Source organism: Enoplosus armatus, chromosome 6 (assembly GCF_043641665.1).
Source record: "Enoplosus armatus isolate fEnoArm2 chromosome 6, fEnoArm2.hap1, whole genome shotgun sequence".
Classification (NCBI taxonomy): domain Eukaryota; kingdom Metazoa; phylum Chordata; class Actinopteri; order Centrarchiformes; family Enoplosidae; genus Enoplosus; species Enoplosus armatus.
In genome coordinates, this window is record NC_092185.1 from 11,716,991 (window position 1) to 11,743,457 (window position 26,467).

Sequence of the window (26,467 nt, forward strand, 5' to 3'; positions counted from 1 at the left end):
CAACCCTGAGAGATGTCCTCGTGAAGACAGTGTGTGTGCATTATAAATAAGTTATTAATTACTGTGTTATAGTATAGTAGCTTGTTGTAATGTTTCAAATCCTGAAACAAACAGTATTTTCAATACACATGCAATGGCAATACTTGTAACAACAGTTAAAGTTTAAAACGTGTTGTGTAATTTTGAAATAACTTCCACAAATTTAAAGAATTACCAGTATGAAATAAATGTGTCATATGAGTAACATTAGTGAAGAGTCCTGTGTAGGTGGAAATATTTTGGCACATCACCAACGGTTAAATAATTGTATTTCATTCATGACAACATACCAATTCAATATTGGGCGTGACTTTCTTCACCAGGGGGCGAGGCTTCAAGGTTTTTCAGCCAATCAGCAGTGCTTACTCTTGAACTTTTGCTTCTTGGATCATGTTAATAAATCTCGGGGTGTGGCTTTGCCTCACTCAGGGCCAGGATATTTTAACTCTTACAAAGCCAAGTTGAATTAAACTGTAGTAACTTTGGACCTTGAATAGTGCTCAAATGAGCATTGTGCCCATAAAGACAACAGATAGTTGAACATATTACTAATATAAAGTTTTGTCTGTTTTCTTTATGCAAAAACCTTATTTTTAAAAACTGCAATGCATGTGTGCCTACAATAGTAAGCAGCTGGTGAGAATCCTGTGCAGAAACAGGAGTTCCCTGTCATTTACTGTTTGCCCTGACGAGACAAGAAACATGAGATAAGCTGGAGACCGACTTGTACAAACGTCACTGAGCAAGAATTCACCTGTTGTGTCTCCAGACAACATGAAGACCGCTGTCTCTGAAAGTGTGAAAGGTCAGAATTGTAATTTCTTTGTTTTGTCACCTGAAACTGCTGCTGTAATAGCTCGGAAAGGTTTAAAAAAAAAAAACATGCTGTTTTATTATTAAGTGTTAAATGTATTAGTCTATTGTCTAACACTGTGTTGTTCCCATTATGTCACATTGTTTCCATAAACTACTACTACTACTACTTTTCTTTTTCTACTTTCTGCTACTTTCATGCCCTGTGCCACTGAAAATCCGTACACAACAGAAGTTGGTGGTTAAAAATGAAATGAGTTTAACCGTATGTTAAATGGAGCTGCATTGCATCTGATACATTTTCTGTTACATTTTTTGCTGTTGTAGAGTGACAATGTATCCTGGTTATTTACCTCATGGATGTATTAAACAATGGATGAGGGGTCCGAACATGGCAGCCCGTTCATTCTGATTATAGCTGCTAAGTGCATATGCCAACATTTTCTCCCTACGATGTGTGCCCATAATGTGCGTGCATTACTGTTGGCTGAGTCTCTGGCTGAGCTGTCTGAATGGCATGAAAATAATATATATAATGATAATATCATTTTGAGACTTTTGCCCTATATTTTCTCCCAATTTATAACACTCAGTTCCCTATGCGCTGCTAACTACACCTGGGGAGGATGTAAATACTTCTACTTCCTTGATTTACATACAGTACGTTGTTGCCAGCAGTTTCCCTTCGCAGCCGTGCCCAATCGATAAATCAATCTGGCCGATATTATCTTATTGCAGATCGATCTCAGCATATTCGTCAGTCAATATGTAACAAAACATTTCACTACAGAAATCCCAAATATATGTTTGAGGTCATTTAGAAGTAGGGTAGTAGTACGTTTATTGAAAAGAAAATGAATATCAGCAGACACGTCGTCACCAGATTTGTCAAACTCTCAAATACTGATATCAGTATCGGCCTAAGAAATCCAGTATAAGTTGAAATGTACTTCACAACTCACCCTTAGGAGTCGCTAGTGCAGTGACACGGATGTGAACCTGTGTTAGCTTAGCAGAGGCTAACATGGCTAGTTATGTTCATTTGAATGCACGACCAAACCGGAAACAACAGCTACCAGGAACCAAACCTGAGCTCTGGTGTTGTAGTCAAATTGTGATATTTCAAAGAGTCATTTTTCATATTTGTATTTTTAACAGCTTTCCTTTGGTTTGGTTTATTCCCTTTTGTCTAACTTTGATTACAGCTGGTATTACAAATTAAAATCACTATTATTCTGATTCCTCGTGGAAGTTTCTGTACATGTGAGTATAGCTATCTTTTCATTAGCTGGTATTGTAATGGTGGTATCATTATAATACTAATAGTCCTGCTTGAACATGTATATTTTCAATTTGAGGCCCCGTCAACCCTGAAGTGGTAACAAGTCTTTTGTTCTGGGGAAGTCATTCACTAAGTCTGTATTGTAATGTAATTGTAGTTTTTGCTTTGTTTTTTAAAGGAGGGGCTGATGACTGGCAGAATGTAGTTATTCTTTGTCTCTTTTTTTTGTTCTCTTTATCTTTATCTCTTTATCCTTTTTTCATTATCACACAAAAAAATACGAAATAAAATGTGATGAGTGTCCATATCATGCAATTTCCAATAGATGTGTTTCAGTGTCCACTTTAAATAGTAAAAATGAACTTTTTTTTTTCAATTTTTTAGTGGTGAGATTAAAAAAACACTATTCCTGAAAGTTCCTCAGTCTGCTCCTAACAGTCACATCACACCGGCAGCGGAGATGTAAATAAGTTTTAGAAACTTTAACTTAAAAACTAGAGGTGGGTGTTTCGCCTTTAAGAGTTAAGAAACTTGAAACCTTGTTTGCGCAACAATCAGTGCAGCTCTCAGCCGCCAAAGTGTCTAGACTAGCACATGATGGTAGTCAGCCAATGGCTCCACCGCTCTCCTCGGGGGCCCCGTGTGTGTGTGTGTGTATGTATGTGTGTATATGTGTGAGGAAGAGGGGGGGGGGGGGTGGTAGAAAAAAAGAAAAAGAGAGAGAAACGGAGAAAGAAAGGGATCTGGGCTGCAGTTTGGTTTAGATCTGAGTAGAGAAGCAGGAACGCGATTCAGCCCCGGATTGATCCTCTTCATGTAATTTCAGCTCGCGTGGATATTTTGTTGGGATTGTAAAAAGAAAAAAAGAAAAAAAAAAAAGAAGAAGTGCACTGACATCTCAAGAAGACGACAAGGATCCTGACTTCCAGTGCATTTTCTTGGGATTAAATCGCCTCGAAGTACCTCATGCTCTCCGTGCCGGTGTAGAAAGTAGATTTGAGGTTGTTAAAAGTCCGAAACTGTTTCAGGTCGCGAGTTGCCGTCTTGGGTTGAAGGCTTCTGGTTTTGGATTATGTTACTATGTATATTATGTTATGTTATCATGTATTCTACTTTTTTTATTCGTTCGTAACAAACCTATAAACAGCCAGTTCCGCAGCGACCCTGGATAATAAGTCACTCGGTTATTTACAGTATACTCTGCTAAATGAATGCATTTTGATCGGAATGCTGCAGTGCATTCATTGCGCGGTTTTGTTGTTTTAGATGCAACAAAATAGCCTTCTCTCTAATGTTGCGGCTTTGCCACCAATGCTCGTCAGTTGGCTGTGCATGCATTGCACGGCACTTCACAGACATTAATGTTTTGCAACGACCGTAGAAGTATCTGTAATATTCGGATATCCGTACAAGAATAAAACCCCCATATAGATTTTCAAGTTGTCGTATGTTCAGGACGAAACGCTCAGGTCTTGTGCGGCGACTCTGGAGAAGCCGTTTGATCCCAGATACAGAAGGGGAAGATGGAAATGGCAAAACTAGTGAGGGCTGTAGGGACGATCTGTTCGGAAACAACCCAGAGAAAATTCCCAAAACGGAGCTCAGACCGATGACCCCTAGCGGGTGTCTTGTAGGGGACGTAGGGGGTGTGTGCACCCGGAGCCCCGTGGAGAGCAGCGGCTTGGGGGTCACGTCGGACCAAGATGGGGGTGCGGTGTGCGTCCAGGAGCAGGGGAGCCCCCGCTCCATACAGGACGGAGAGTGCAGGACAGTGACGTGCTGCTTATTTAAAGACCGGGACCACTCCGAGCTTAGGGGTCCAGAGACGGCTCAGGGTACCAGGGATCCAGGGTCGTGTCACTTCGTGCTGAGGAACCTTGGACCTCGGGATAGCGGCTCTCCTGACGCGCAGGAGGCGATGCCACGCGCGGTGTTGGAGCAAGAACTGAAATCGGCCACATACTCTCTTTTAAAAAGGCTAAAGGAAAAGGCGCTGGATACCTTACTAGAGGCAGTGGAGTCCAGAGGGGGGATGCCGAGCGACTGTGTTATGATTTCCCGGACAGAGCTGAGGTTGGGCGGCCATGTGGCATCCCCACAGCTGCTTGTGTGTAAACTGTACCGCTGGTCCGACCTCCAGCACCCGGCCCAGCTCAAACCGCTCTGTGAGTGTAAGAGCTTTGGGGCCCTGGACAGTCCAATAGTATGCTGCAACCCCTATCACTACAGCCGGCTCTGTGGGCCAGGTAAGCGCACAGAAACAGTCTGTATGTAACACCTTACAGGCCTACCTAGATGCTGCTTTTAGTCCCCAGGTAGTCCATTAACAGATCGGGCTCACTGTTTGTTTTTCCAGCATTATGTTTTCTCTTAACCTTCTTGTCTTGAACCGCAGTTCCTCATCAATTTTCATGTAGGATACAATCTTTACTTCTGAACACGCTCATGTTCCCCAAACGCACAAGTAAATCCTGCATATACTTGCATATACATCTGAACAGTTAGGCTTTTTTTTTTAAAAATCCACTTGCATTTCAAATTCTGCCACATGATTATAAAGAGAACTGGAAAGGTCATATTGATAGTTGCATGGCAGAAATGAACCTTTCAAGATTGTAAAACCGTAAAGGGCCCTTAAATATGCTCAGAATATCTTTCCCTATCTGCCTGTTTTATTTGTCCAGTATTGTTTGGCATACTTTCATACAGAGGCTGGCCGTTTGATTAAATAGTTAATGATTACTAAAGTCATCCTTAAGGCAAGGTGAACAATAATACAATCCCTTTGAGTGAGGGATATGTGCTGAGGTAGATTTGACAAAACATTCATGTGAGTCTACATTTTTACCAGTTTGGTGTCATTCTGATGTATTCTTGATTAAGTTTAGAGTATTTGGGGAAAATGCCAAAGTGCATGCAAAATATTTAATCGTTTTAAGTGTCACTTTGGTATGTTTTAGTTGTAGAGAAGTTACCTCACACTGGCCTGTGAATCTGAGCCTTTTGATGAAGGAGACTGTTTGTTTGGACTTCTGCTGTTCTTACAACTCTTTTAGGTTTAAGTCTTTACTGAATTACATTCAGTAAATGACGCCTTTAGTGTGCCTGAATGTGCCTGAATATGCCTCCTGTGCGATTGTCAATACAGTCGTTTTCGGGTTCTTCCCTCTGGTTCTTGCAGTGTTATTACCAGGTAGGCCGATCCAGTCATATCATATACATGCCATATAATAGTGTATGTATATGATTGTTTAGACTCACTCAGAGGTTTGGACCTGGGGCCACAGGTCAGTTCAGTTGGTGTTGTGGTAGAGGATTGAGCTTTATTCTCACAATCAATGAGCTATTTATGGCAGAACCTCCCTGACCTATATTAGACAGATTCAGTTTTGGCAGGTGACAGGCCTGTGATTTGGCAAACCTTAAATGCTGGGCCACTCGACCTCGCTGACCCGATGACAAGGCGTGGTATCATGTGTAAAGATGCAAGCGTCAGTATTTCTGTCTTCTCACTGGCACAGGAGGTGGATTTTCCATAACATCCATGTTTACTAGAGCCAGCTGGCTGTGACAAGCACTTCAAAGTCACAAGTCCAACAATATCAGAATTCATAGTGTGCAAATGTGGGAAACTGATGTGGATTTGGCCCTCATGTCCCACCATACTGTCCGACTGGATAAGAGCTTATTATAGAGATTACTGATGGTGTTTCTTGGTCTGAATAGACTGTGTTAGATAGAGTATGAAATGTGTTCCCCCTGTTGAAGTGGATGTCAGGCTATGCTTTGTGAGTTTCTTTCCACTAAAACTAGCAAGATGAATTGTAAGAAGAGGGAGTGGGGCACATACCCCATATTGGGACCAAGGCTCGTAGTAGACATAGCTCACATGCGCTCATGCGTGGCCCGATAGAGCTGGTATTTCTTTCATGCTATTCAAGAAGGGGGGCTTTGAATCAAGCCCTTAATCACTGGTTTTTACATTGTTTGCAAATGAGGAAGTAAGGAATATGGAATTATATGAGAATAACATTCAATACATGAAATTAATTTTAATTGAAAACATTTTAATCTTTTGTAAAAACACAACTCAAAACATGCCTTTAAACAAGCTGTGTTAAAATATTTTTCTACTGCAGTTCAACCTGCTTGTTTTTGTTTTCAGAGTTATTTGAAAAGAATCAACCAGTCTAGGTTTTATGTAAGAGTCTTTAAAGCATAAAACAGTATATAATGTGTGGCAGAGAGCTTGGATTGAAGTGAACAAAAACTTTTCCTTTTATGTTGCCAGGCATTATACTTTTCGAATGAGATCAGTTTCAAGTTGCGCTTTAAAAGCCCTTTTGTCCTAAGGAGGTCCCCTCATGCTATTTAGGTGAAGGAGTGGTGATAATATACAGTTTGCATACTACTGGCGCCAGACTGACTAGCTGTGTATCTGAGTGACTGAGTTCAGATCCCAGCAATTACTGCCGCCATTCTTAAAGGACCCGCTGCTATTATGCTTTTCTCCTTCCCCTTTTCCCTGTAGGCGAGGTCACAGTGTGCTCACAAAGTTTTCTTTCCTTTGTGCCTTTCCTTCTTGTGCAAGTTATTCTCTTCATTTCTCCTCTTTTTATTGGATAAAGTCAAGGTCTCTGAAGACGCAATGAAGTTAAAAAGCAACTACTAACTGAAAGTTCTGGTTAGTCTCTGTGGTTGTTGTGATGACTGCTTTGGTTAAATAATACGTGCTTAAATAACAGAAACAAATGTGTAGTTTTCAGTAGGCTTTATTAGCTTTGTAATGAGCTCTTGAACAAAATGATTAAATTCTGTAGTGCAGACACAAAGCTGTAAGAGTTCAGATGTAGTCTGGTGTCTGCTTTGAAATGGAACTGAAAGTATTGAAGTAGTTGAGGTATTTGTTTATGATGCCTTGAAGGTTTTGTGTTGGCGTGTTTCACTTTTTGCTTTTATTAAAGACTCATGACTATAACACGCACAATATGATGAGGTAAACAATGTTTGGTTACCATTTGAATAACTGTAATATGATAACACGGAATAGATTTGGATCTTTAGATGTGCAAAGAAGAGCGTACACTACAAGATATGTGTTACACGGTGTTTACAGTTATTTCACTGACCAGCTTTGTCAGCCGCTTCACACGAGAGGCTTTAACTTGTTAACACACAATTATTCTCTTTGAGTGTATTAGTGCGTGTATCCAAACATTGCTTGACATCTGACATTTATGTCAGATAGATATGACACAGATATGACTTTTCCTATTTAGTTTAGTGACTTCACAGCAGGGATTGTGTTTTAGCTTTCTTTCTTCTAAAGAGCATTTCTTCCCTTTTATTGGGTTATTGACATGACTGTTTTGTGTTACAGAGTCACCCCCACCTCCTTATTCGAGGCTTTCCCCTAATGAAGAACACAAGCCACTGGGTAAGTGACAAACACGCAGATTTACTTCATCCTTACTTATTGATCTGAATTCTGTTGTTAATATTTGATCATCTGTGTTATGACTTGTGACCCGGTAATTACTTGATGTATTATCTTTTTATTTTAATATTCATAATTACAGATATTTACAGCCTGTAAATTGCAAAGGGCATGGTCAGTCTTTTGTTCAGGCTCTGGTTTAACAGGAAGAAACAGGAATAAAGCAATGTGGAACATTTTAATGGCTGTAATTGGGCACAAACTGCATGGTAGCTTTGAGATGAGACCTAGACCAGCATGTGGCATAATGTCAGCATGCCTGCCAGAGCCAGTGTGGGTAGTATGGTGTGGGTAGTATGTACTGTGGGCTGCTGGGACTCTGGTGCCTGGCTGCTAGCTGGGGCTGCAAGCCTGAGTACAGCTGAGGTTTCTGGCGGCATTTGGGGGGATGTCATCAGGTAAAGCCTGTTAGGGAAGTTGCCAGGTTATCCACCGTGGGATGAAGCCCAACGTGGTGTTAATTGTTTTGAATTTGATACGAAATAAAAATATTTTTCGTGTTGAAATGAAGAGGCACACAGATGTAGCCGTTGAGTCTCTTGGGCTGATGATTAAGTGAGAGTTCAGAGTAGCTGTTGTCACTAGCTGGAGATGAAAAGCTCATTTCTGTTTTATTCCCCACAGATCTGTCAGACTCCACATTGTCTTACACTGAAACTGAGGCAGCAAGCTCACCAAACATCACACCAGGGGAATTCTCAGGTGGGTTTGTTTCTCCAACTGTCTCCAAATAAGGAGTTTATGTATGAAATGTCTTACACTGATTTTAGAAATGAATATCATTAAGGATGATAATACCGGAAGTTTGTCATCCCAGAGGAGTCGGTCTGTAAGTCAAACAAAGCTAATTTGTTTTTCTGTTGGGCTGTACGTTTTGTAAGAGTCGGGGGCATTTATTTGTCGACACGGTCGACATACTGCATAGTTTTGGATGGTCAAATGCTGTACGGGTTCAAATCATTTAATGGTTTAATTTGGATATTTGGGTGTGTGAGCATCTGTAGGGCTGGTATAGTGATTCATTAACTAGCTTGATCAAAGACTGTGTTACTATAGAAACATAACATGAAACTGCTTCCACTTAAAGCGTCATATGTGAAAATCTTATATTTAGATTAAAACAGAATCTTGCTGATGAAATGATCCATGTGGTATGATTTATACATGGATCAGTGGCTTTGCTTTTCCCCTGAACTATGATTCAAATTGATAGTTGAGTAATAAAGCACATAAGACAGATGTTCATTTGTAAATCGGAGATAAATGTGTCTTCATTTGGTTGTCCGTGTCTTTGTACATTAGTCCATGTATAATTGTATGCATGTTTGTGCATATAGCTTTAAATCAGAAGAATACAATCTATGAATCACTGTATTATCACGGCAATAAATCACAGACCTTTCATGACTCTGTTCAGTGCTGCGTTGTCCTGTTTTTCTGGCTTTGAAATGGTTAAATTAAGTCTAGCTGAGAGAAAAGAAAAGGGAGGTGTAATTCTTTCAGAGTGTACTTAACCGACAGTTCAGTGGTCTACTCTGCATAGCTAGTGAGAGTCTGGATGAAGACGCAAACTTACGGAGGTAATTTCGTTTTGATGTTGCTCTTTATTTCTTGTCATTAAGGCCCATTACGAACAGTCTGAGCTTTAAAGATAAAGGTTTCATTGTGAGCGGTGCAGAGGTTCAGCGGGGCGTGTGCGTTGGCCACAGAGCCGGCCTCCCCTCCTCTGTTTTTCTTTCAGAAATATTTGAGTGGGATCAAACTGTAATAAGATCCAAGCTTGCGCAGAAACACACACAAGCACACGTACAACTCTATCTAGCCTGGCTGTAAGTGGGCTGCAGGGAGGGGTGGGTTCAGGGAAATGGAGTTGCTCCTGTGAATGGGGCCACACCAAAGGAAGCGAGTAGAAACAGTCCTGTCCTCTGATTTGAAAAGAAACACTCCTTTCTCATGGCACAGAGTAAGCATGCCTCCCCCCTCATACTAGGGCCACAGCCAGCATGCTCAGTGTCATGTGGACAGGGAGTCAGAGCCGTCATTTTGGGGCTTGCAGGGAACAGCATTTCCTGTTAAAGGGTCTGCCATGGCTCAGAGGCCTGGACACTGAGCAGTTGACATGGCTACCTGGCAGTGAAGTATTCAGTCAGCAAGGGCCCCCTCCTCCCCAGCACACATGCTGTCACCACCTCAGCATGGCCCGGCGACACTCCCTGAGTCAACAAATGAGGGGCTTGTCAGAGCGCGCACCACAATTCCTCAGAGACTGTGGTGAGGAGGGAGGATCTAGACATGCTAGGCTTTGGTTTCTTCCAACTGTGTTGCTGCTTGTACAGGCCGGGCCAGATCATTCTGCATTGGCTGCGACACTCTCGGCAACTTGGACTTGGGATAGAGAATTGACCCGTGCTCTACAGGGTGGTAGTTTTTCCATGCTGTGAGCTAATTTGTGTAGCCAGTTTGTCTCTGGACTGTATGATGGTTCTTTGGTTTTAGACACAAAACAATGTCCATGTTGAGTCAAACAAACCATCAGCATATTGTCAGTGATACATATCCTCCTCCAAGTGTTTGCCCTAGTTTGTCAGAGCATATTCCATCATAAGACCAAGACCTTGAAGGCCTCCTTATAAAGCCTACTTAGTTCTGCTTTAACATACAGGGCCTGTACTGCATATTATCGAGTTATCCCATGTTGCTGACCTGGACATGACTTTCCCTGTGAATCCCCCTGCAGCTCGGGTAGAGAGAGTGTCTGTGTGTAACTGGAGTTACCCACCCCTCATGCAGGAACAAGTAAACCCCTTAATAGCAAGTCTGGGGGGCACTGGGTGGAGTGTAGTCAAATAATCAACTACAGTTTGCAGCCCAGGGCTACAGAAATACCCACTGAGCATTCTTCTGCATCACACAATGGCAGAGAAACAGATCGGAACTGGTTGGTTTGGTAGATAAGCTTGTTCTTCCACGTCAACCAATATTCAGAATATATTCAGTGGACTCTGAAAAGTAGTTCTCCTTCTGCTTTAGATTATTTAGTGTCGTGTTAATGTGGGATACGTCTTTAAATCAATGCACTCTGTGTTGTTAAGTTAATGTTAGAGTTACATTTAAGTGCAGATACATTTCTCTCATCCCTCTGGCTGATTGTTGCAGTTGTTTAACATGCTAAAATGTTCCTGCTCATGCATTCTTAAAAAGCTTCCCCATGTGCACATTCTTGCATTAATGTCTTAGTGTAATACTCATACCTTCAGTTACTGTGCGGTCATAGACATTCGGACCGCTTACTGCGTTTTATTTAAACATGGCTGTGTCACAATGTGGAAGAAAGACAGCCCCACCAGGCACTCACACTGTGATGTAGGTTTACGTCATGAGTGGGCCCGGCTTTTTTGAGAGTTGGTGCGGACATAGTATACCTTTAGTACTGTGTGTGTGAGGGAATGTGGCTTTGCTGGTGCTACCCTCCCAGTCTGCCCGCACACCTGTTTCCTCACTGCCTGGGCCTCGTCGTGTGGACATCAGAGTGAAGCCCTTTGAAGCAGGTCTCATTGCTTCCTGTATGACTGTCTGAGTGGGTGTTTTCCCCCTACACATTTGACTTTATTATGTCAGTCACATTGTCTCTGACATTGGGGGCTCTTTATGTTTGTCACTTCTTCGTTATAACGCTGCTCCGGCCAGCTCTTGTGCTCAATGTGAGGAGGCATGCCAAGATGTTTTTGTATTGCTACTCAAGAATTTCAGTCATTGAAGATGTGGTCTTCCTCAGAGTGATAAGTGTCGCTGTGTACAATGACTGATGTAGGCTGTCCCTCTGTGCCTGGTTTAGACCGCTGTAAGATCATGGCTCCAGTCTGCCTACATTCTTCGGTCACCAGAGGTTGTGTCCTCAATCAACCGAGTGGAATTTGTCAGCATAACATTTTGTGTACACGCTCATGTTGGTGTGAGTTGAGATCACCGACGTGAATGGAGGGGCTCCCTCGGATTTGCTCGTCAGGTGACCGGAGGTCATGCAGAGTGACCTGAGTTGCTGTCCTTTTTTCCTCTTTTTCTTCCCCTTCCTGAGAGTGTAGGAAAGTTGGACTGGAGGAGCGGAAAGATTGAAAGTTGTTAGACGTGGATTACACAGGATTACAGAGTGCTGTAGTGCTTATTGGAGGGAAGAGGGCATCAGCAGGTTGTCAGGGTTCCCACACAGTAATCATACAGTGTTCTCCTCCGTCTGCCCGCCTGTCTCTGGAGGAAAGGCCAGCGCTGTCTCTCTGGATGTCTCGTCTGCAGACAGCCACTGTGTCAGGTCCACTCTGGTATTGACTGATTCTTCCAGGCAGAACAAGGCAGTTAGTAGATAGATGGAAAGTACCTCATGTGAGTCACGCAACGGATTGCTCAGGGAAGTTGCTGTGAACAACATGTCAGTGCTGGGACCGCGAAAACACATCTGTGAAACATACATTCACACGCAAGAGCAAAGCAAATTAAATTGTGCAGTCAATACTGATCACAGCCCGCCCGTCTGTGTCAGGAAGAGGCCAGCGCTAAGCATCAAACCATTCCCTCTGTCTGTGTCGGAGACAGTGGAAATGCAGGGAATAATTAGACAGTCTAATCAAGGCATGTGATGCTTCTCTTGATTAAAGTAGATTAGACTGTTGATCTGAATTTAGAAGGCATGTGATTCCACTTCTGATAGGAACTAATTAAATAGCATATCCACTGCACACATCTGAAAAGATAGATTGGGATAGATTGAACCTCTAATTTGCTCTAAACTCGTTCTGGTTGTCCGTATTAGATCATATATATTCAGTTCATTACAGTGGCCTTGGTATTTTTCTCTCCTGAGCTTAAGTTATGCTGAGTGACATAATGTAGGTGACATCATTTCCAGCACACCCAAATCCACAGCCAGAATTTATATCTCAGGAACCATCATATTCAATTGAATACTAATAATTCTGCACCTCTATCTTTTGTGGATTACTGTCTTGAAAATATACAATATTCCTTTCCTGCTGTGCAGACATCTATCTGTCTTGATGTATCAGCAATACACTGGCTCTGTCTGATGGAGTGACAACTGCATCAGCATGTTTGCGATGTCCCCCTCCCCACCTCGAGGCATGATCCCCCTGCTCCGTCCCACAGACCCCAGAGTGATGCAGCCTGGGCTCATCTCCCCCTGCAGCCTGGCACATGGCCTCAGGTTTCCACCACAGCCCTGAGCCTTCCCAGCGCCTGGCCGCCCACACTCCCTCAGGAGCCCCAATGCTCCAGGATACGGGATGTGGAAATAATGTGACTCGAGTGCTTCCACCCTGCCTCCCGAAATCAGGTTTTGCGGATTGTTTATTTGAGGGGAAGGAGGCCTCAGACAAACATCCTGTTTTAAAAAGCTGCCTGGGTTTTGTAGCAGTGCAAGGCGGTGAATTGCCCCTTTGACAGAGGGGGGAGACTGAGGAATGTTGAAGAGAAGGCCAGCATCTCGGGGGACATGAGGGGGCTCTCCTCATCCGTTTGTCATGTCCAGTTTGCAGAGTCCATTTTAAGCTGGGGGCGGAGGGTTGTAGCTATACATCCTGAAGGGTCTTGTGCTCTATTCTCTCTGTGGTGGTGTAGGGCCTGTACCCACAGTCCTCGTCTCAAGTATCCGTTCCTGTCCTGGGAGGCTGGCTTCCGTTTCCCCTTACGTAACACACATAGAAAAAGAGCCACTGATAAGGGCGATAAGGCCATTTTTCATTTTCCCTTTCTCAGCATTGTTAGACTGTGGCGTGTCAGAAATCCTTTTTCTCTCAGGGGTTATGACTTAAAGGATCCTCAGTAGAGTCCTCCACAGTCTACATGACCTACTGGCTCATTAATACAACATGTTTGTGTGGAAGAGTGTTGCATGTGTGATTTGCTGTGTAGTTTGTTTCCCATCTGTATTGCAACAAGGCCTTCTTGCCATTAGATTAGGATCTTTAACTTTTTGTTTTCTAGATTTTTTGAGTTTTGTAAGGACTTGTGATGTCAGCCAAGTCTCACTGCTGGTTTACAGTACAGACATCTCCTTAGTGTGGGCTGTGAGTTTGAAGAAAGCGCTTTTTATCGTCTTAAATTGACACATACAGTAGATTGAGAGGCGGGAGTGTGGTTGTCGTTGTTGTTTTTTTACTCTGAATTTGCTGTAAGAGTTGATTTTCAGTCAGAACGGCAACACAGGTCCTAGACAAGGTGAGGTAATGTGACCTCTACATGCGGAGTGAAAGCCATGCTAATCTAAAGCAGTCATTGGAGAGGCCTGAAACCCCTTACATGTCAACAGAAACTAGCCTGCTGAGCGTAGTATTTATCTGTCTCTGCTTGGCAAGCCAGTGTGGTGCCAGTGCTGCTGGGTGTTAGATAAAGATAAATCTGTAGTCTCATACACGACTATGAGTCTAAGCTCACAGTGCTGTGCTTGTCATTTGAATTTACAGAGTGTACTGTGCTCAGCCAGGATAAGGTGGACTGTGTTGCATTTTAGGGCTTACCACACAGATAGACGGCACACTCAGTAGAAATAACAGGAGGTGTGGCCCAGGCCATAATTTTTGCCCCATATTCTACCTTAGCAAACAAAGTAAGTGAGCTAATCTTGTCGTGTGCTCAGGGAGGGCTGCTGTTACCATCTTCTCTTCCTTCACACCGCAGCACCAGCCTCCACCAATAGCTCCATTCATTCAGCTCAGGGCACAGGGTTACAGCAACAAATAAAGAGCGTGCAATGCCATTAAAAATGTAAGGAATGCCCAACTGTTAGTTTAGTGTTTTAGTTTGCCTCCTCTCAAGGCTGAGAGGGGGAACAATACTCCATTTGAGCTGGCCACCATAAATGTGCTAGCCTTGCAACGTCTGGCAAGCTGTAGCGAAGGAGGTGCCAGTTGTGGATGCTGTTTTTATTTTCTGACCGTTTTACCCACAATTATAAATCCAGACACTGGCCTTGGCCAGCTATGATTTAGGCCTGTGGTCTGATTGCTGGCGAAAATAGATATAAGATTTTTTTTTTCTCCCTTCCTCCCCAGAGGAGCATTGACAGTTGTGCCTGAACCTATGGCTGTCAGTATTTTTAAAACTCAGAATAGCCAACGCATTCTTTGAGCCTCCAGAATGCTGTGTGTGGATTAACTGTTGGGGCCCATGTCATTCGACATCTCTACACAAGCCTTTTACAGCCAGATGGAAAGGATAGGAGCTCATTGTTGATGGGTGAACACTGAACTCACAGTGTATCAAGGCCTTTTCATTTTCTCTCGACTGTATGTGTGTAAACTGAGAGACAGGGACAGAGGGCTTTTTTTCTCTTTCCTTATCTTGAAATTGATCTGCTGGAGCTACATCTTCATTCCACTCCCTTGTCCTAACATGGGGCCAAGTATGATAGACATAATTCGGAGCCTTTGATCTAGTTCCCAAAAGATGGTGCCTTTTAAATCTGAGCAGAAAACATTTATTTTGAGTGACGGTCCAGCAAAACTCACCTGATAACATATTGTTTACAATGGCTTAGCACACTACTCTGACAACGGTATTTTATTTCCTGAGCATGTACAAGTATGTATGTCCTCAGGTTCTACACAAAGCACAACTTGACAAGGCGGATTGTACTCTGGGATCAAGTTTTTGCAAGTAGTAGTTGTTACAAGTCATAAACATGGTTCTCATCGATTATGTTCCCCAGGGGAATTTATATTTACTTTTGTGATGTGTGTTTTACTTATCTTTTATTTGTGTGCCTTTTCGAAGACTTGGCTGTGTGGCTCAGTACGTGCAGTCAGGCTGTCGCATTTCAGGGTACGGTTTAGATTAGAGGTCTGGCTGTAGCTTCCCCCTCTTCCCCTCTCTGTGACTGCCAGCACATAATTTACTTAATGAAATCCTGCCATTCCCTTTAGCTTCAAGATTTTTTGCAGATGTTGACAGGGAAGGACTTTGTGAATTATTGGAAATGTTCACTCCTGCATTTTTAATGAATGTCTTGCTTTTTGTGAACGGGCTGACTTGTCGGGAGATGGGGGAAACAGTTGTCTTTGTTTGGGGAGCTGGTGTCTGGATGCCCGCTGTGGAGCAGTGTGGGTTACAGCCCAGCAAGTGTTGTGATTGAAACAGAAACTCTGGTGCCACATTATCCTGACAGAACACATTCTCCTCACAGACTCCGATCCACTGGGCCGATCAATAGGAAACCATTGTTTGAACAGCAACTATGTCCATCATAGCTGGTCCACCTCCCAGCCCGGTGGAAACCAAATACCTACCTTTCGCCTTAAATTAGTCAGACTAATATAACTCGTAATAATAGAGTTCCTTGTTATTGTTCATTTGAAACCAACCCTTCAGCATAGCTTGAATATATAGGCCAGCCAAAGTCGGTTTCCTCCCTCAGTGTAGTCTTGCTTCTTTCCCCCTGAACAAAAGTATGAATTAAACAAAAGAATAGTTTGTGTGTGCGTGTGTGTGTGTGTAAAGCCAACACTTCCTCTCTCACGTGACGTGTGGTTTGGTGAGAATTTCTCACCAAACAAGACTCTTAAAGGACAAGAAATAAAGCGACCTTCTTTCTGCACCCCCACACCGCACAGTCCTAACCAGAGTAGGAAGTTAGGAGGCACAGCGAGGGGAGGAGGGGGGAGTTCAGGAATGTGCAGGGTCTCCTCTACTCAAACGCTCCAGCCTTCTTGGCTCGAACCTCCCTCCCTCACACACACACACACACACACACACACACACACACACACACACACACACACACACACACACTCACAAACAAACACATGCACACACGCACACAAACAGATAGGTTGTATGAAGAGGTGAAAGGGTACAGCCACCCAGCAGGATGTTCACTGACTGTTTTGCTTTCGGTGCTCTCTCAGACTTCGCTGGCCTTTAACGCTGCCCGCAGATATGACATTTACAAACATCCCCCACAGTTTTCACAGAGCTTTTACATGCCCTGAAGGACTCTCGTAGGCCTCACTTGCATCACCACCATCACTTGTGCCCTATGTCTCTGACACATTGCAGAGCTTTGGAGGAAACTTTGAGGAAATGAGCAGCACATTCTCCTCCCCTAAAAAACAAAAAGAGTCTTCTGCCTCAAACCAGTGGTCTCTTACTCACGCGCCCAGACGGCTCCTTCATATTAGCTTCCTTAGCTTCCTGTGCCTTTTACACCCTCTGTTGTTTATTGATTTAATTTATGGATTCTGTTAGTTATCTGCTATCAAGGGTACAGCACTTTTCCCCCGTCATGGGGTCATCCCGAAACAGCAACAGAGGGAAAGTGGAGAGGAAGTGGATGACAATGTAAAGCATTCCCATTGTGACCAGCCAGGCTTGGTGACTGGATTCAGTTTCTCAATCTCCCACAGTGTTTTCTCCCAGCGCATATCTTTCTCTCTCTATCTCTTGCTTTCTCGCTCTCGGTAGAGAAAGGCCAGACCTCAGGGAGAAAAATCCATAGACGTGTAAGAGCAGCTCCAGTTAGCGTGTCTGTCTGATAAAGCCGACTTTGATGGCAGCGATAGCCCAGACGCCAGCCTAAATGTGGCCTGCTCAGGGGTTATAGTCGGCCTGTAGGAACCATTGTCTACAGAATTTAAGCCATACCATACAGGAGGGGGAGGCTTTTGCTTTAGTTCCACTTTGTTGTTTTAGTTGTGAAAGAAAGTTAAATCTAACAAATTACAGGAGAGGGGGCGCAGGAATGCACAAAAAAAATAATTTGTTCAAAATTTTCATGCACACAACCACATGTACACACACACAATCCTCATACCCCCCTCCCCACCACCAGCCGCCTAGCCTATCAGTTCATTGGTAGAGTCTAATAGCTGGAGGGGAATCTAATCCTTGGCACAGGATGAGAGACTGCTGCTCCCCCTCCTCTCCTTGCTGCTCTCCTCCCCTTGACTGCACTGCTTAAAGGGACTGGCAACAGTGTTTTTCTTTTTTTTCTTCCCCCTCTTCAGCAAAGTTTTGGAGAAATGAGTTCATCTCTGCACCCCGCTCTGGATTAGGAGAGATGAAGTATAATGGAGGTGGCCCCGGTGCTTGGTGGGGAGATGTTAGCACGGAGGGGAAGCTGTTGTTTGTCTGCCTGTCCCTGACACTCGGCCTCCCATTCATCTCACTCCAAGGCTGCGGAGCTGTGTTTACCCCGGGGCAGCTCTTTTCTGCTTCTCCCTCTGCCCTTCCCCCCCCCCCTCCTTTTCATGCTGTCTTTAAAAGCATTACTGGATGATCATCAAGGATTGCCATTGAAACTTTCAAGCCCCAATTTTTGTGTACTTAGTAGTAATTATCCAGACTTGCCCTCAAGTGCAAGGAACTCATAGCAGGCGATCTGCTTTTTTCCATATGTAAACCTGTGGAAAAGGCTTGGGCAAGTTGTGTTTAACATAGGCATATTTAAGGGTTGTGTTAATGGCATGTTGGTCTTCTCTCATAACAGAGGAAAAACGATTTAATAGCTATAGTCACGATCAGAATTTGCCGCTTCTTTGGCCTGTAACATTCACAGTAGCTTATATCATCTTCAGTGGTGGAATTATTCATAAGTACAAATTTAAGATACTTGTACTGTACTTGAGTATTTACATACAAAGTATAAAGTAGCTCCACCTCCACCAACTAAAACAGTAGAAAGCTATTTAAACATGAATGCATCAGTAATAGTGATTTAACAACATCATAGTATAACACACACAGGGACCTTTTTTTAATTTATTGATAACAACAACGCAATTAATCAGCCTTTCTGTAAATGTAGCTGTGTTAACCAGCTGGCTAATATGTTATGGTAATTGTGAATAGTACTTTCAATACATTTTGTAAATAATACCTACATACGTTTACTTTAGTGACATTTTCAATGCATGATTTTTACTTCTAATGGAGTATTTTTGTATTACAGCTACTTTCACTTTCAGCAAAGTATCTGAATTCTTCCTCCACCTCTAATTATCTTCATGCGCTCTCAATTTCCATGCAGAATAGTTATTTATGTTAATACTTCTTAAAGCATTTGACATTTGAATCCTTTTTGCAGACACTTTAGCATGTGTCACTGTTTTCTTTGAGTTCCAGCAAACTGATATAAGCCTGTGTTTGTTGTCATTTTGATGTCCTGCTTTTAATACTCTGAATTCCTCCAATCAGACAGACCACAGGGTAACAGAAAAATCAACATTTTCACATGGTTTCCATGGAGCTCACGCCTTGTTGTGGAAATTTCTGTGTTAAATATCTGTGCTTACCGTGTGACTATACTGGGACATGTAGTACGTGTGAATACAGGCGTCCCCGGCTACTTTTAATTTACTCAAAGTGTGAGTGGGCTTGTTATATTTTGAGTGTTGTAATCTGTTTACTTATTTCTTGACCCTTAAGGGAAAGCCAAACACAGACTATCCTTATCATATTTCTAGAACTCTGCTAGCTGCTTTATCCCGTGTATTTTCTGTTGGCCATGGAAAGGTTTGTAGACCAAACAGCTTCCACAAATGTATCTCTACTTTTTTGACAGTTGCACTTTGAGTCTGGTTATGTAAGGCGTTAGAGTTGATTAACTTCTTCAGATCATTGCCCCTGGCTGCAGGAACAGGAAGTGCAGCAGCCATACTGCGGCTGCGTCCATATTGCCTCTGAGACTGACACTAAGAGGAGAGGCTTTTGAGAATAAAATAACAATAATAACATGCGCTACTATTCTAATGGGTAAACGGAGCTGTTAAAAGGTGGTAGGGTTAAATGGATGCAGAGCACCAGTAATTGCTCCCAGCCTGTCATGGCTCCGCCCTGAGCAGACCCTATGAAAGCCCAACATGGAGTCGGAGAGAGTTGGGTGTCTCTGCTGTGGTCAGAGGGGAGGAAGACACACGCCCTCCCTTCATCACCTCATGTCTGACTTTTAGGTTTGGTCCCAGCCTTGGTCCGGCCTGTATCTGTATCAGTTTCTGCTCACATTAGTATTAATTAAACCTGGCTTCATAATCTCCTACATCAATTTGGAAAAGGTAAAGATAAAGATATAAATATTTCCAGAACACCCAAACATTACTGAGGAAACAAGGCTTCCTTAAAAATCTCTGACCGAGCATTTGAAGAAGGGCGAGCAGAGGGAAGCTTGAGCTCTGGAGTGAAGGCCATAGTTGCCGTGGTGATATTGTCCGAACAGTCTGCCGATTGGTGATAGCTCAGCTCCGTTAAAGAGATCCTAATGAGTTCTTCTCTAAGAGCCCTCACCTCGGAACCCCCACCGAGCCAAAACACACAAGTTCAGGACAAAAACACAAACACGCTGATTTTGTTCCCCGTCCAGACAGACACATGTGCGCACAGGCACACGTAGACGCTTAACACAACAGAGCGACAGGAAAAGGCCTGGCTCATGGTGTGCTCATTGTCTTCCCTCAGGCTCAGGCTTAACATTTGATACATTTCTAACCTTTGGCCTGCTCGTTCCTCTTCCTGCTCCTCACAGTCTTACGACGTGTGAAAACTAGACACTATTGACCAAATTGTTTTTGCTTTATTCTTCCCATATAAAAAGGAGGAGACGGTAGCCATTTGGTCTTTTGTGTTTGTGTGCACAGTTTCAAAGTGAGTTTACCTTGATGTGTGGGCTCCATTTGATTTGAGACAATAGAGGGCCATAAACAAGTTGAGGCTGAGTTCTTTGTGTGGCCTAGCCGCGCTGAAGTAAAAGCTGAGCTCAGAGTGGAGGAGCTGGAGTGTGGAATTTACTAATGGCACATGCATGTTGGGGCCCCTGAAGAGAGGGGGTCATTTCAACCATCAGTGTGTGCGCAAACACACAGAGAGCCTGTCTGCAGCTTCCCCCCACCCCCACACATCCCCACTCACTCACTCACTCACTCTTTTCCTCCCCCTCCACAACACAGAGAGCCTTGAACCAGCAGGCGTTTTGTCTGTGCAAGTTTGGTCAACGTTTTTGCTAATCTTTGTATAAACTTTACTAGTGTGGGTCACTCATCAGAAAGGTTTAGTTGGGTGGGAGGTGAGCGAGGCATTTTGTTGCTGTGTGGATCTGCGATGCTCCACCTTAAAGGCGTTTGTTAATGGGGCGGGCGGTCATTAAGCCCTGAGAGCAGAGAGACTGAAAGGAATGGGGCCACAGGCCCAGGTTTTAAATCCTCTGTGCCAATAGACTCTCTGAAGCAAAATAATGGCATCACTCTGTGTGTGAGTTAATGGGAGCTGATAGCATGAAGGCTGGGGGGTCAGCGGGTCACGGGCTTGTGCTAAGTTGTCAGGGAGCTGAATGCCGTCCCTGGGCCCACAGCAGGGGGAAGAGCTGGGTGGAGGGGGAGGGAGACCCCCTGCCTGGCCCTCTCCCGTCACCCCCACTCTTGTGGAATGTGAGGAAGACGAGGGAAGAGGAGAAAGAGGCACCCTCATTCTCCAGAAGTAAAGGGTGAAGAGAGGGATGTGAGATCATAGGACTCTCTCTGCTTTTTCTTCCTTTTCCTCCTCATCCTCCAGCCTCTCTCCACGTTCCACAGATTTTATGAGCAATATAAATGTACAACAGCTATGAGCAGCGTGGACTGAAGCAGCCTCTGAAAGTAGTCGACAGTACTGTGCGTCTGTTCAGTATGGTGAAGATAGAAGTCTACCTAGGGAGCAGTAACTCACGTTGGAGTGCTGAGGGCTGTCACTAAAAAGAGTTCACAGACTGCAGCCATGAAAACTGAATTAACAAGCTGATTTACAGGACAGAAATGTTTAGGAATGAGATGCCGACTTTGTTCCACTGTAAAAAAGAAAAAAAGTGTTTTTGTCTTAAGTAGTGTTTATTGAAATGTGCACAGGCAAAACTCTGATTTCTCAAAATGTTGTTAGTAGATGTTGAATCCAGGCCCAACACACTACTGCAGGGGCTTATTGGCCAATTTTCAGTGGAAACATTGAGTGTAATCCTTCATTCATTTTAGTAAACATGATCTGTTTTGACAGTGCATGTGTGAGCAGCAGTGACTGCCTCTGTGCTGGGTGGTCAGTGTTTAATCATTACAGTGCCCTCTTGAGGCAGAGGAGGACACTGCAGGTCTTCAGCTGGATTGACCTCACTACACTCTCCACCCCCAGGATATGTATAGTAGCCCGTGTGTGTGTGAGTGAGTGTTGGACGGATGTTCATGCAGTGGTATTTATACAAGGCTTAGATTTCAATACAGTGCCTCCTTCAGTATTTATAGTTTGGCCATCTGCTCTGAACAATAAAAAGAGATAGTTAATCCCTTAAAACTCAAGCCTTCCTTTTTACTAGGCCTGTTTGCTTTTGTTTATGTTTTGTTTAATGACCGTCTCTCTGTCTCTGTCTCCTCTAGATGCCAGTATGTCGCCTGATGCCCCTAAGCAGAGCCACTGGTGTAACGTGGCGTACTGGGAGCACCGCACACGTGTGGGTCGTCTCTACACAGTGTACGAGCACTCCGTCAGCATCTTCTATGATCTACCTCAGGGCACGGGCTTCTGCCTGGGCCAGCTCAACCTGGAACACCGCAGCAGCACCGTTCAGCGCACACGAGGCAAAATCGGCTACGGCATCCTCCTCAGCAAAGAGCCGGACGGCGTTTGGGCGTATAACCGCAGTGAGCACCCCATATTTGTCAACTCCCCTACCCTGGACGTGCCTAACAGCAGAACTCTGGTGGTGCGAAAGGTGATGCCAGGCTACTCCATCAAGGTGTTTGACTATGATCGTTCATGCCTCCTGAGGCACACCACAGAGGCTGACCTCCTGGACGGACCCTACGACCCCAACAGTGTGCGCATCAGCTTTGCTAAGGGCTGGGGCCCCTGCTACTCAAGACAGTTCATCACCTCCTGCCCCTGCTGGCTGGAGATCCTCCTCAACAACCATAGATAACACAGACGGACCCCACAAACTATCCCAAATATCATCTACCTAGATTTAATATAAAGTTTTATATATGAAATATATATTATACTTGTAAATACGGAGTCATTTTTACAATGTAATTATTTATGTATGGTGCAATGTGTATATGGACAAGAGGAAAAAAACGGAAAATGCACTTTGGCTTATATATATTATATATATAAATATATATAAAGATAAAGAATCTTTCAATACCAACTTGAGAAATTATACAGCAAAATTAGGATGAGTCTGGATTTGGTGTATAGTTTTCATATACTATTAATATCCAGACAAAAAGCTAACACCATTCACACATTGATAATAAAGTATTCGCATAATAATTCTCTTTGTTTGGTCTGCATCATTAGCTCTTTGTTTACAACACATTCAATATTTCTCTGATTTATTTTCATGGTATCAAAACAAGTGTATTGATGTCCTCAGGACGCCATTATACTCTTATATTCTTATTTGTCTAAAATACGAACCATCACAAATCTCGGTATACCACCATGTATTACACTCACATATTATTCTGAAATAAGGTGTATGTCCTTGTGTGGCATTTGACATTTAGGCCAAGGGTTAGTTAGCCTGGGAGCAGATGGTATAAAGATCAGAGTTGAACTTGTGCTCAACTTTGCCAAGCAGAAAATGATCCAGAGCTGTCATTTCACAGTTTATTCAGAAAGGTCATTGTGAAGAGGAGTGCGATATCTGCACTAGTTGTGGGTACAGGGGAGTTAATTAAAACACCTAAGCAGATAACTGATGATGTGTATATTTCAGGATCATCTACAGTATCAAGTTCATCACTAGATTTTAAGACAAGCTAGCTTAACTGATCCACATGTCCTTGAGGTCCTAAGGAGCCCCAGTAATGAGGACCAAGAGGAGACAGTGTAGCGGAGGACAGTGTAGGAGGAAGTGATGAAACTACTCGGGCTGAGGAGTTAGGCGATCCTTCCAAACGTGATTCTCCTTCAGCACATCATCGTTGGCCCGTGGTCACAGGTCTCAGGTCTCCGCAGCCAGCTCGTCTCACAATGGACGTTGTTATAACTGACCAGGGATGCGGCACCCTGAAACTGCCACAGTGATACTGGAATGTATGCAGAGAAACCAAGAAGTTTTACAAGCCTACTGGAATCTTAAAAACTACAGCCAAGGTGGATGTGGTTTTTCTGGCTTCCTTCATAATTGCTGGTGTTGGGTTGTCAGATTGGCGGTGGTGGTAGTGAGGAAGGGAGGGTGGGGGGGCACAGGTCTCTGCCAACATTCAGCAATAGAGGCATTCACTAACACTCTTGATTCTGGTTTAATGAGTACTGAACTGTGCAGTTACAAGGATATGCGTTCTTAAAAGTGTGGCTCTCTAAGGCATTAAAACTGTTGGATGAGCTTTTTGAAGTTGGAGAGCAATGTACTTTGAGCAGGGAGATGCAGTGAAGAGGGGTTCTCTTTTTTTATGACAGGTTGTCATATTTTGTGAAAATGCTTCTTTCCAATCGTGTGTGCTGCTGAGTGCAGCGTCTCCGTCCTTCCCCTCCTCCATGAAGGCTCAGACAGCCTCCTCCAGGCCTGCTGTCTGTCTGGAGCCAAGACTGCGTAGAGTTCAAACAGCAGAAAGGAGTGGCTCCACTCCGCCTCTGTCTCTGCCTCCGCTCTCTTCCCTACAACTGGGGGCCATTATCCTGCTCCTTTGTGTCTCTGTTATGGGAAAAGGGCCCACATCACCACTGGAGAGGAACTGGCAGACAATTATATGGGGTGGCGAGGAGCTAAGACACATAGTGGGCAGATTACAAAAGCCACCACAGAGGGTATGAGATGGGGCCTAATTAGACAGGGCTGGGGAGAGGCCAGGCGACAATACACATCTACTGAAACTGCATCTCTGGAAAGGCGCCTGCTCCACTCCAGAGCTGGAATAGTTGTGGCAGGAGGACTTTAACTCTGGGCAAGATGAAGGAGAGGAGGGAAAGGCCATGTAAGCAGCTCTGTGTGCTCCACAAGCTCAGGAATGGTATTGATTAGCGGGCTGCAGCCCTCAATCATTTTCTGGAGAAGTCTGTGTCGCTCTCTGGGCCCAAAAAACCCATCCGCCATTTTGTTCCACTGTTTATGATACACTGAGCTGTAGTTGCAGCGCTGCATTGATTAGAAACGGATGTTAGAGAGAAAACAACATAGCAGCTACTTTTCACAACAACACAAACACGAAACACTCTGTGCATGATACAGAAATGCTACATGTGGACATATCTGCGTTTGTGTCTCTGTGCACAGATGAGTCTCTCATGTGTGCGGACAACTGCTTTTTAAAGCTCTTGAGTTTCGAAACCCTGTTATTATGGCTTCTGTCCTGCCAAAGCCTCAGTACATTCCTTAGACTGTAGATTCTTGTCTGTAAGCCTCTTCTAAGGCCCGGTTCTCCATGTTCACAGTTGGCAACAAAGGACTGAGGTCTCTCTGATAATTACAATCAAGTCACTGAACTGTTGCCTGTTAACACAAGGTGAGCACACCTGCAAAAACATCCCTCGGTTAAATGTGAGAACAAATGAAGAGCAATAATCAACCAGAAGTGATTTCAGCCTCTCCTGTTGGTCTCAAATGGGATTAGAGAGTTAAAACAGACACAAAAGTCAGTATTGAAGAGTTAGTAGGTCATTTGAGCCCGGCAGATGTGGAACTACCACAGCTCGCCGCCACCACTCACTCCATTTGATGACCCCGTCCTGCACATCTGGCCCCAGTAAAAACACAGTGAGGTAATAGCACCTTTTGAAACGAAGAGAGATTACACAGAGCGCCTGAAACACTTCCTGCTCTCTCTCTCTCTCTCTCTCTCTCTCTCTCTCTCTCTCTCTCTCTCTCTCTCTCTCTCTCTCTCTCTCTCTCTCTCTCTCTCTCTCTCTCTCATGGACGCCGGCCCACGGAAGTCTTCTCACCTTGGCTGAGGGTGTTAATTACGGCTCCTCGCAGCTGCCATGCTCGCCACTTACTGGGCGTGCTGACACATGCCAGCGCACAGGGGATCCACGCTCTCAGAGGGGATTATGGGTCGGCACGCAGAGCAAAGCCAAGAAAGGGAGACTTTTCCTTTTGGGTGTTTTTCCACCTTAATAGGCTGAATTTAAGACAGCGGATGAGGAGTGGTGTGACTGATGTATCTGTGCTTTGGTGTGGGTTGCATGTGTCTTTGAATGCGCAGGTGTGTGTTGCGTCTCTGCAGCCAGCACAAGCATCTTTTTAATACTTCTCCGTGCTGATAAATCTTACTTCCAAAGTGACATTTTTTGTTTTGTGTCTCCCCGATGACAAGCCATGATTCTGCTACTGTGCTGCAGGCCTCTAACTGAGCCTGGAACAGACCATTGAGTAAGCATTTAGGTGGTTTTTCAGAAGCCAAAAGCAGCCCGGTCCTGATGCTCCTCTGCAGATCCCACCCTCCCTTCGGTAATTACAGGGTGCACAGGGGCCTCTCTGACGTACGAAAAGGATTTATTTTAGTGAGTTTCCACAGAGGTTAAAAGAATGCCACAGTGTGAGCACATGGACACACACACACACACACACACACACACACATACACATATACACACCCTTAGGCTCAATTCTGACAGCATTTATCAACAGCCTATTGCTGACTCCCCTTGTCCAACTCCAAATCAGAGGAGCACAGTGGTCCTTATTGTGCCATTCAGTTATATTAAAGATGTTCTGGGAATGTTTGGATATCTGAATCAGAGTGTTTCTCAGCTGATTCGCGTAACTTCAAGAGGTTTCCTGTAAATCCTGTTGTCGATTGTCATTTGTTGGCATTCTGCTCCTGAAAGGCAGAAGCACTCCGTCTTTACTCTAACACACTCAACTGAACACA

At 44.0% G+C, this 26,467-nt stretch overlaps 1 protein-coding gene across 1 annotated transcript; it reads left to right on the forward strand.

Moving 5' to 3' along the window:
* Positions 1–2,854: 2,854 nt before the first annotated feature.
* smad6b (SMAD family member 6b) lies at positions 2,855–22,922 on the forward strand. The gene is made up of 4 exons (XM_070906720.1): positions 2,855–4,380; positions 7,515–7,571; positions 8,256–8,333; positions 22,025–22,922. Exons 1-4 carry the CDS (start codon positions 3,582–3,584, stop codon positions 22,564–22,566), a joined length of 1,476 nt encoding a protein of 491 aa, XP_070762821.1. The 5' UTR covers positions 2,855–3,581; the 3' UTR covers positions 22,567–22,922.
* The last annotated feature ends 3,545 nt before the right edge of the window (positions 22,923–26,467 follow it).

Excerpts from the sequence above, each read along its gene's own strand:
- smad6b (XM_070906720.1), top strand. The coding sequence starts at position 3,582 with ATGTTCAGGACGAAACGCTCAGGTCTTGTGCGGCGACTCTGGAGAAGC. Across the intron at positions 4,381-7,514 it reads CAGCCGGCTCTGTGGGCCAG|AGTCACCCCCACCTCCTTAT; the intron begins GTAAGCGCACAG and ends TTTGTGTTACAG. Across the intron at positions 7,572-8,255 it reads TGAAGAACACAAGCCACTGG|ATCTGTCAGACTCCACATTG; the intron begins GTAAGTGACAAA and ends TATTCCCCACAG.